The sequence below is a fragment of the Myiozetetes cayanensis genome, unplaced genomic scaffold (assembly GCF_022539395.1).
Source record: "Myiozetetes cayanensis isolate MyiCay16 unplaced genomic scaffold, myiCay2020 scf22, whole genome shotgun sequence".
NCBI classification, from domain to species: domain Eukaryota; kingdom Metazoa; phylum Chordata; class Aves; order Passeriformes; family Tyrannidae; genus Myiozetetes; species Myiozetetes cayanensis.
In genome coordinates this window covers 2,508,636-2,519,739 of record NW_026087434.1, presented here as the reverse complement: position 1 = coordinate 2,519,739, position 11,104 = coordinate 2,508,636, and the positions used below count along the sequence as shown (strand labels likewise).

Below are 11,104 nucleotides of genomic sequence, written 5' to 3'. Positions count from 1 at the left end.
CCTCTGGCCAGCAGCACTTGCTTCCCCCAGCCCTCAAACCAAGCCAGAAGTTAAAGGGATGCTTTCCTAAAACCAAAGGCTTTCCTAAACCCAAGCTGTGAAGCATCTTTAGGATGAGTTTTGAAGAGGAAGGAAGGACAGGGTGGCTGCTGCTGGGCTTGCATCACTGTGAGAATTCAGGTCATGTTTACTACAGGCAGCTGGAACACGATGATCTCAGATGGTAACAAGTAACATCTGAAGGGACACGTTAAAACATTCAGGCTGTTTTGTAAGCACCTACTTTGCTTTCTTTCCAGAACCAGTTTAGCTATTTTTAAAGATTCATTTGTCCCCTTTAAGAACCTGGTGTCAACTTAGCTAAAATAAGTGCAAAAAGAACAAGAGGCTCTGCTTCCTTTTAATATCAGATGGAAAAAATGATTTTGTCTTTTGGTTGCTTTTGGGGTTTGTTTTGTAGATTTTTTTTTTTTTTAAAGACCCCAAAGCAACAAACAACCCCCCACTTTCCAGCTTCCTTTCTGCTTTAGAAAGGCCAGATGCCTACGATCTGAGGGCTTCTGGCCTTCCCCAAGCTGACCTTGTGTAATTTCCTCTATTTACATTTGGCTGGCACTGGCCTCATTGACTGCAAGAGTTTATACAACCCTTTTGGAGAGGAATAGCAAGGACTGCTGAAGCACGTCCTGCCTCACATTCTCCTCTTATTTACCGTGGTACTAAGTAGACATGCAGTGCTACTGAATAAATATGTTCTTATCCTATTTTGTTCTGGCCTTAATGCCTTTGTGCCAGGATAACAGAGAAGGTCATGGGCAATTAATTTAAACCAGGTGGGGAAAAAAAGACTCTGAACTCTTTCTGTGCAGGCAGAGACATCTGATAGTGCCACAGTTAAACGTGCTTTTATTTATGTGAACTGTGTGCAGCCTTTGCAGCGCCTTTTTTGGGGGGGTTGTTTTTGAGGAAACTGTTGCAAATAATGTTTGTTCACTGCTGCAGTTGAGTCAGAGTCAAATTTGGACAGATTAGCTTCCCGGGACTTTGGTGTTTGTGCTCGAGCCTGCCCTGCTTGCATGCAGGGATCACCTCTGTTCTAGGACTTTTGCAACCAGAACGAAAAACAGATTGTACTTAATACACATCAGCGGCTGTGATGATTCCTCCTGCAAGCAGTTCATTTGCAAATCTAATGCATGCAGTGATGCTTGGGATGTGGCTGCTACTCCTTGGAGGGTTTGGTGATGCTGGGAGTCGCAGGGTAAGTGGGGAAGGGCCTCTCTCTCTGGTGTAAGAAGAAATTAGGTTTGAGGGAGGGAAAATTGCTCCTTAGTGCGACTGTTCTGCTATTTAGTGGCTTTTTTTTTTTTTTTTAAGTAGATTTTCTGATACACAAGTTGCTCAGCCTGGCATGGGGAAAGTATTCAGCAATTCAGAGATGATAAAATAATTACATGATTGCGTGCTTCTTGAAGGCACGAGGGTAATGTTCCTAAGTGCCACCAATTCAGGCACCACTCAGGAGAAGAAAAGGCTCCCTCTAATCAGGGCTCCCCGGGTAAGAGTTTATAAGAGCACCCTTGAGGTCAGCACTAATCCACAGCTTCCAGGCAGCTCATTTGAAGAAGCTGGATTGCCCAATGTGCAGGGAAAGCACAGCCACTTCAGGCTGGAGAAGTGGCATGTGACAGCCAGGCTGTGAGAGCACTTTGGGAGGGGGTGAAACGGCCACATCCCGCAAGGAACCCCGCGGGGCGAAGGCTTGGGACATCCCAGGGATGGAGAAGAGGGAGAGGAGGAAAGTTTCTTCACTGTGTTTATTATTTAAAAAAAGAAAAGAAGGGGAAAAAAAAAAAAAAGAAAAGAAAAAGTTTATTGCAAATCTCAGTGTTTATAGAGTATTTCCAGAGTCCACTGGGTACGTTACAAACAAATCAGTAAATCCTGCTTGTGGGTCTGCTGTGCCCGCACACACACATACTCATCACTCGCTCCCCTGCTCGTGCTGCTACACAGACAGGAACAGAAACGGACTGTGAGGTCAGTGACAAACATATTATTTGATCTGTATTGGAAATTGTTGTAAAAAAAAAAAAAAAAAAAAAAAGGCAAAGCGAAAAACCCAAACCTAAGTTACAGTAGAACCTCGCAAATCTGCAGAACAGGGAGCTTCCACACACACGCAAAACCTGGAGGCCTTGTTTCCACTTCCAAGCAGTTGTAATAGCAAAGTGCTGTAGTGAGGTCTCGTGTCACGAAAGACTTCAATAACCTTACAATGACGGGCTACAGAACGTTTATCAAAACGCTTGAAGTATCATAAATTAAACAATAAATAAAAAGCACATCTCGATGCGACGTGGTTATTTGTTCATTAATCACTGATTCACACAACTCTTCAGTTCTCTGTAAGGGGTCTTCCAGTCCTGGGTGCAACGCAGCGAGGTTCTGCTGGCCGTGATAAAGTGCTGAGGCAGAGGAAGGACGCGAGACCGCGGGTCTCGGGCAGTGAGGATGAATTGCTCCAGCCACTTTGCAAGAGTGCCTGTTTCTCTTTTTTTTTTTTTTTCTTTTTGTTTTTTTTTTTTGGACATCTAAGACAGGAAAAAAAAAAAACAAATCAAGCACCTTCCCAAAAAGAGGTTGTTCTTTTCTTTTTTTTTTCCTTTTTTTTTTTTTTTTACACAGATTGTCCCACATTTCTTATGGCTGGTAAAACACAGACAGGTCAGCGTAGCAGTTAATGGATGATGCCACTTCCACTTAAAATACACAGAAACGGTGGTTTGGGTTTCCATCCAAACCGAAACAGACTTGTTTGATTTGTCCCCCTGAGTTGCCTAGAGGCGAGAAGATGCATATAGGTGGGGTAAGCAAGCTCGTGTCACCGTGAGCAGGAATCTCTCCTGTTAAGACTAAATGAACAGCTCGCCCCTTTGTCTTTTGTCGTTCCCTTCGCACCATCCACGTGCACAGGCTCCACTTCGCTTCTCACTGATGGCAGCAGCAAAAAAAACAAAACAAAACCAAAAAAGCCTCTTGCTGCCTTTAGGGGAGCGGGGAGAGCTGGGGAGGGGGTGCAGCTCAGCCCAGCCTCCCCGTGACCCCACAGATGTGGGGGGTCCCACATTCCATCAGGGAGGTTTCCTGGTGCACCTGTGAGCGAAGGTTTTGGGTACGTTAAGACACGCTGGGCCAAATCCTGCTGAGCCTTTTTCCGTGGAAAGAGATGCTGGATCTGTAGTTCATTATTTTTTTTTTTTTTCCTTTTTAAATAACTGGGTTACTTAAGACTTACCTATTAAAAACAGCTACACTTTATGCTGTAAGAGTAATTTTTCCCAACAATTTCACAAGCAATACAAGATAGGCATTGAAGAGAATGATGTAAAGACAGCTTTCCGTTATGCAGAAGATCATTTTTCCTCTCCAGTTATTTAAGCTAACCTCCCTTAACAATCTCAGAATAAATTAATAAATACTAGTTAAATTAGAAACAGTACATCAGATCTGGCTATCAAGAGAAAACAGTTCTATGGATCCCAATCAGGAGAAGAAAAATGATCTCAGGAAATACGTGCAGTAAAAAACTGGCCATAAAGACACACAGAGCCTTTGATTTCCCAGCATTTGTGACATTCAAGTTAAGATCATTAGCAATGGTTTCTAAGTGTCAGCTATCTAGCCTAGCCTCCTCCTCAAAGCTAAAACATGAGTCTGTATCCCTCCAGAAGATTCAGTTGGCTATTGGTGGTGTATGAAGTGCTTGTCTCCAGTTTGTATCATCAGTTTCTTGTCTGTGTGGAATTTGTGGTAGGGAATGGGTGACAGTCAGAGGCTGAGCTGCTTCTGCTGTTGCTGTTGTCAGTATTTATGGGATCAGTTGAACCTTTACCTATGCTTGTTATCAGGAAAGCAAGAGTGTGCATCACATCTTCATGCTAGACAGGAGTTATTTTTACGTGGCTATCCGTATTTTCTATGGAGCTTTCCATTGTTGGTTAAAAAAGTTCTGTCTAATATTTAAAAAAAAAAAAAAAAAAATTCGTTGGTAGCAACTGTTCACATTTAAAATTTCACATTCCCTTTAGAATGTAGTTTTAAAACGTGGAGCAGAGCTGACATTTCCCCCAGCCTTACGCCGAGTACATTAGATGGAGAAAGGAACAGGGTTGTTGTTGTTTTTTTTTTTTATACCACGCTGTCAGAGCCTTTTCCTGAATTTTCTGCTTTTCCAATATCCATGTCTATAAAGTCATCTGGTAATTCTGGAGGGGGCCCTGGTGGGCTCTCCTCCACCTGCTGCTGCTGCTGCTGCTGCTGGTAGTGGTGGCACAGCCCAGTCTTGCATGGCCTCACCAGGGCCAGAAACACGGCCCCCAGGACCATGCCAGCAGCACAGGAGTAGAAGGCTGAGCTGTAGTTCTTTGTCGTATCCACTAAGACACCTACAAAAAAACAATTACAGCAGTTAGTCCCAGCCAGCTCCCCCTCTCCCCTGCCCAGCCATCCTTCCTGCAGATTTTTAATCCTGGTGCCTCTGCATCGTTTTATCTGCAGGCAGAACTCGATGATAAACAGATGCCACTTTAAAAAAGTAAACCCGTTGTGTTCAGGGGTACGTGGTGTCATCTGCAGGCAAGTCAGAAGCCTCTGGGCACCGCAGGGACTCTGAGCCCGAGATGCATCAAGCATCTGTTTGTTCTGATAGAGACTTCCCCTCTCTGCAGTGTGTGGCACAGACACAGGCACAGCGAGAGGGATTCGCCTCTGCTGGTCGCTAGAGCCTGAAGTGATGCCAGGTTTGGGTTTCTAACAGGATCAGGGTAGCACTGCAGTATTTCCCTTCCCTCTGAGGTTCCTCAGTGGAGACTGCCTCATCCGTGGGACTCTGCAGAGCTGCATTGCAGCGGTCTTCTGGCTCCCAGAATTTCCTAATACTCATTACGGGGCTTTTAGGATAGTGCTGTGATTAGCGCTGCCAGAACCCTTTCCAGAGAGAGATCAGCACCAACAGCTGTCAAACATTTCACAAAACAAATTAACATGAAAGTTTGAGAGTTACCTGCGATGGGTGGTCCAGCCAACCCAGCTAAGCTCTGAATGAAGACGTAGACTCCAGCTGCAGAAGACATCTTTTCAATGCCAACCACATCGTCCTCTGCCAGGAGGGGAATATGTGTGCCCGCCACCGTGCCGAGCATGAACCCAAAATAAATGCTACATGTCATCAAGCCCCAGAACTCGGAGGCAAAAGGGAAGGCAAACAGTGCTACAGCCAGCAGGATGACACAGATGAGTTCGATGTAGATCTTGCGGATGGGCTTCTTGTTGAGCACCCAGCCAGCAAAGATCCTTCCAAAGACCTCGGCGATGGCCATGGCCGACAGGATGTACGCGGAGTGGTCCTTGCCGATGCCCAGGCTGAGACTCAGGGGGATGATGTAGAGGGAGGGAGCGAAGAAGCCCAGGGTTGCAAACAGGCCAAAGAATGCATAACAGATAAAGCTATAGTCTCTCATCACAGAGAAGTCCAGTAGTTTGGTTTTTGGTTCTGGAGGGGTGCTGTAATTTTCAACGGGGATCTGTCCGTGTTGCTTTGGTTCTTCACTTTTCGGCTCTGCTTTGGTTTTTCCAGGCACATTGCTGGGTGAGGTAGTTATATCGACTCCTGAGTCTATGGACTCTATTGAGGTGCATGTTTGCTCGTTTTCAAGCATGTACTTTGTCTCCGTGGACTCTTCTGGAGGCTGTGCTTTCACTTCTTCTTGCTCTTTGATGATGATGGGTCGCAGCAGCGATCCGCAGACGGTGATGCCAAGCTGCAGCACCCCGACAGAAAGCAGGCTGTACCTCCAGCCAATCTGCTCCTTCAGAGCTGTGATTGCTGAGGGAAGAGGGCAGAGGAAGAAGAAAGTGTAACTAGGAAAGCCTGCAGTTACACCAAGCAGTTGAATTCACAGGGGGGGAATTCACTCGAGTTTTACCACTGGAGGGTTCCAGGAGCCTTGGCTCTTGCAAAGGCTGAGCAGGGGGTCCCTCCTGCTCAGGGGTCTGGCACCCACCTTCCTGCCCTCAGCTGCAGCAGACAAAAGCTAGAAGCTGTGTTTACCACCTGGCTAGCAGAAGCCACGCTCTAGGCAGCCCCTTCTGAATTTGGGGGTGAAGGGGGTGTTATTTTTAGTGAAGGAGCGCAAACCCAACACTCGAGTTTCCTCTCGCCGCTGACCCCACCCTGAAACCAGCTACCAGAGGAAGTCCCTCAGCCCTGCTCAAAGGTGCACGTCACTGCTGAATTACCAGCCCTCATTTGCAACCAAAGCAGCTTTGCACTGGGGATTAGCTGGAAGCACACATGCACAGCAGGACCACCTGAACAGCCAAGGACAGGGGGTGACAGGGACGTGCTGCCTGGGGACAGGTCCCCAAAAGGCTGGAGCGGCTCTGCTGCCCGTGCTTAAGCACAAGCCCACTAACCTTTAGGAGCAGTTATGTGTGTACTGTGTGTGTTTTAAATAGCTGAAGTTTCTCTGTCTTATTTTTAGCCTGCCAGATCTATATAGGGAGCCCATCGGGCTGCGTATCAGCCAGGCATGTCCTGCCCTGGCAGATCCCGCCGGGGACGGCTCGGGCAGCGTTAGACCCGGCCCGAGGATTATTTGTCACCCTGCCTGCAGGGCACGAGTGCCATGGGCACATGAGCAACAACCTGTGGGCTTTAGCAGGTTGAGGGGAGCAGTGCTGAGCTTTAGGCACGCACGTGTGAACTCCCAGCACGCGGGCACCGTACCTGGTGCGAAGGAGAAGACGGCGAAACATTCCCCTGTAGATGCCACTGCTGTGACCAGCGAGCGCCTTTTGTCAAAATACTGTGATAAAATGGTGACAGTCGGGAGGAAGGAGAGGCAGTATCCGAGGCCTGTGAATAAATGCCAAAAATTGCCATAACAACAAGTAAAGGAGGGGGAAACACCGATGCAAGAACACGTTAAGTCGGCTTTCCCGGTGGTGATTTACACAGTATCGTTTCGGCCAACTCAGCAAGTCACCCTGGAAGAAAATCATTGGGGAAACCAGAATGTTATTTTTTTTGTAAATTGGAGGGGGGAGGAAGAAAAACAAAAGAGAAAAGTAAAAAACCAAGAGACCCAGCCTCCCAAACCTGCCAGATAATGCCTTCTGCTCCAAAGCAGCCAGCGGGGTCCACTTTCAGGACCTCATCTGCCTAAAGAATTTGAGCCTGTAGCAACTGCTCCCCTAAGCAAGGCCTGGGAGCAGGACACCAAGGCCAGGCTGGAGAGGGGGAAGAAGTATCAGCAAAAGGAAAAAAAAGAGACAGAAGCAGAAGTTAAGACGATTTGACCCCGTGAGCAGTTTGGTCTCCCCAGCGATCCCAGTCCATGAGAAGAGCCCAGTACGGCTGCACGAGCACAGGACTAAGTCCCAGGGTGAGAGAGAACAGAAAGCCAAGCCTGGAGCTCAGCTTAACCCCCCTCCCAGCAGGGCGAGGTCAGCTCAGGAGGGGCAGCAGCGTTAAGCAATCCCTGTGTGATGGGGCTGGGGTGAAACCCCCGTGGCTCGCGGGAAGCTGCGGGAGAGCAGGGGGAGCGTTTGACAGGTACAGGGGAGGATGACTCACCGGAGATGATGCCGATGGTGACATACATGTCCACGACGGAGCGGGCGAAGGCGGCGATGACCATCCCGGTGCTGATGAGCAGCCCCCCGGCCATCACCACCAAGCGGTGGCCGAAGCGGTTGCTGAGCACCGTCGACAGAGGAGCTGGGGAGGGAGAGAGCCCTGGTCAACACCCAACTCAGCAGCCTCACCAGCCACCATCTCCTCCAGAGGCTCTTCTCATACTCCTCCTGCCCAGGTCCTCCTGCTGTGCCACCTCCCCGCACAGAGCAGTGTCCCCCCGGGGCCATCCTTGGAGCGCTGCACAGCTCGTGGCACTGAGGACGTGCTAAAAAATCATCACAAGAGACTTAAAGACGGGTGCGTGGGAGCCTGGGGCAAACCTGCACCCACATCCCCAGACACCAGCGGGATTTCAGCAAGGCTCCAGCCACTTCTAATCCTTTTCACTGCAGAGTTTGGTTTCAAAGCTCTGGCTTTTGCCTCTTGCTGGTGAGACCTGAACAGCCGGGCCAAGGCCAGTGACATGGACCGTGTACCTACACCGCGCAAGGACACGAGCCAGGGCTCAAAGGGTGAGACAGACATTTCTTAGCATTTCATGCAGCCTCTGAGCTTTATGGCTGTTATTTAATTTATAGTGGAGCCATTAGAGACACAAAAGTCACAGGTGCCAGGTCCTTGTTTGCTGAGTCAGCAGTACGGCTGCCCCTTGCACCCGCGCCGAGCGCCTGCTCCTCTTACCTGTGAAGGTCTGCACAAACACACATATGGATATTATCCATGATATCCTGCTGTTGGTTTCGTCAAAGCTTTCCATCAGGTCATTGAAGAAGACTCCAAATGATTTTATGATGCCGTATGTCAGGGCTTCCACAACAAAGAATGCAAAAGCAACTGTCCAGCCCCATCCTCCGTCAGGCACTTTAGTATAAACGTTTGCAGAGGTGCACGGCATTTTTACAGCTTTGACCGTCATTTTGGATCTGGAAAAGAGGGGACAGGGAGCCAAGCGTGAGTTTAGGCTGAATTTTGCTAGAAGGGGCACAGTCTAGGAGCTGTAGCATTGCTGAAGGCACCAGGAGCCAGTCCCTGCGCTGCCGAGGGATTAAATAGAGGAGTTGGGCTGATGTTTCTGCCTCTGCCACCCCACGGGCTCCTTCCTGCTGGTGCCTGGTGAGCGCAGGACCAGAAACTCTCAGCTCAGCGCCCAGGCAGGCTGTTTCCAGCAGCCAAGCCCGGGAGCTGTCATCTGTCTGTCGGTGTGAGGGGGTGGGTTCGTGAAAGATCCACCGCAGAACCCAGCGCGGGCTGGTGGAGCTGCAGGAACCCCCTCGGGGCACCCGCCCTCCCCGCTGCACCCCCTGCCTGCCCGGTGACACCTCGGTGACACCCCTTTGCCGCAGGATCAGTCAGTGACAGAACCCACTGTCACATGCTGTGGTGTCCAGAATCCCACAGCCGCTGGCTCCGGGATGACAGGAACTCCTGGGGAGCTTGTCTGCCCCCAGAGTGGCAGCTCAGGGCTGCCCACACCTCAAAACAGGGGGTGGGGACAACCCCCCGCTGCCACCAGCTCCTCTGCAGCCCTTGGGACCACTTACACCCCCCAGGGCAGGGGGGGCTGGAGGGGATCACCCCATATGACATGGGGGGGCTCTTCAGCCCTTCTCCGTGTCACCAGGGGCTGTGGGTGTGCAGGGGCAGCTTCTGTCCCACGCGGAGCTCCCTGTGGAACTCCCGAGCTGCCACAACCCTGCGGGGGGACAGTGCCAGGGTCAGTGCCACGCCTGCACGGTGCGGGGGGACAGCGCCAGGGTCACAGTCCTGGGGTCACTGCTACACCTGCGCAGGGACGGGGACAGCGCCGGGGTCACCGTGCTGGGGGTCGCTGCCACAGCCGTGCGGGGGGTGCCGGTGTCACCGTGTCGCACACCTGCGCGGGTGGGTGGGGGGCACACGGCAGTGCCGGGGTCACGCCCCAGCGCTGGCTCCCAGCAGCCACCCCAGGGCAGGGAGGGATGGGATGGGATGGGATGGGATGGGTGGCCGCGGATGTCCCGCCCGGGGGCTGCCCCGGGCACCACGCGGGTCGCCGGCTCTTTGCGCGCTCTCCCCCCCACCCCCAGCACCGCCGGCCCCGGCAGCCACCGGGCATTTCCCTCCTCCATTTTCTGCTCAGATCTCCTCGGCACCGCGTTCTCGGCGCACGGAGCCCCGAGCGGCTCCGGCCACGCCGCCCCCAGCCCCGGGCAACTTCTCTCGGCGGAGCAGGCGAGTGCGAGACACCGGCGCCCCCCGGGAGCTGGGCGGGGGTGGGAGCCCACGCGAGGGGTCCCCGAGCGGGGCAGGGGGTGGTGCCCGCAGCCCGCAGACCCCCTGTGCGGTGCTGCATGGCGGGTGCGCGGTTCCCGTGGGATCCCTTCTCCCAGGGATGCAGCGAGGCGTGGGCTCCTGCATCCCTGCGGTGCCGCTCTGCTGCAGCCCCGCGCCGGGGGCGAGGGGGCACGGGTGGGACCCCCCCGGCGGCCGCCCGAAGTTTTGTGGGAAGTGCCTGGAGACCCCCGAGAAGGGGGACGGGGCTGCCGCGAATTCCTGTGTCACCGCACGAGGAATTGGGGGAGAGTAGGTTTAGGAAGAAGCACGCTTAGGGACAGAAAGGAGATGAGATAAAAAAAAAAAAAAGGAAAGGAAGAAAAAACAACCCCGAAACCGCAGACCTGGGGCGTGCGTTTTGTACGTTTAAAGATTAAAAGAAATGGCGATGGGGGGGTTGAGAAAAAAAGCTGAAAATTAAGAAGCCGGAGCGCGCAGGGGCCCGGCGTGGCCCCCCCTTCCCTGCATCACTTTCCCAACATTTCAGCCCTGATTCCTGCATCGCCGGGGCCGCGGGCTAAAAATACGGGGATGCGGGCGAGGGGAAGAGGGGGAAAAAAAAATAATAACGTTTAAAAGAGGCCAAAAATGAGAAAGGGGAGAAAAAAAAAAAAAAAAAAAAAGGAGAGAGAGATAGAAACAAAGCCCTCCCCCACCCCGCTCCCCCGGGAGGGAGGGAGCCCCACTCACCCGGTGCTGCGGCGGGGTCAGGGGCTGCCCATGGCCCGGGGAGGGCGAGCGGGCGGGCGACCCTCGGCGAGGAGGCGGCCCCCGCTGCCCCGCCGGCCGCTGCTGCTCCCGCTGCCCGCGGCGGCGGCTGCTGCTGCTGCTCGGTGCTCGCTCGCAGCCCTTATATACCGGCTGGAGCCGGTCTCCGCCGGCGGCTCCGCAGCGCCCATGTGCGCCGCGCCGGGCCCGGCTCGCCCCAGCGGCGGCACCGCGTGTGCGGGGAGGGGCGGTGCAGGCGGCGGGAGCGGCTCCCCCCACCCCGCCCCGCTCCTCCAGGGACCCCGGGAGAGAGAAGAGAGAGGGAGAGGCCCCCCCGCCAGCCCCGCACCTGCCGCAGGGACCCGCGCCCCGCGGGGAGCA

General features: G+C 52.8%; 1 protein-coding gene across 1 annotated transcript; it reads right to left on the bottom strand.

The window, feature by feature from the left end:
* Nucleotides 1-1,854: 1,854 nt before the first annotated feature.
* On the bottom strand, nt 1,855-10,840 carry SLC16A6 (solute carrier family 16 member 6). Its single transcript, XM_050319272.1, has 6 exons — nt 10,706-10,840; nt 8,384-8,625; nt 7,640-7,783; nt 6,791-6,919; nt 5,066-5,887; nt 1,855-4,448 (listed from the first exon to the last, which is right to left on the bottom strand). Exons 2-6 carry the CDS (start codon nt 8,616-8,618, stop codon nt 4,192-4,194), a joined length of 1,587 nt encoding a protein of 528 aa, XP_050175229.1. The 5' UTR covers nt 8,619-8,625; nt 10,706-10,840; the 3' UTR covers nt 1,855-4,191.
* Nucleotides 10,841-11,104: the final 264 nt, after the last annotated feature.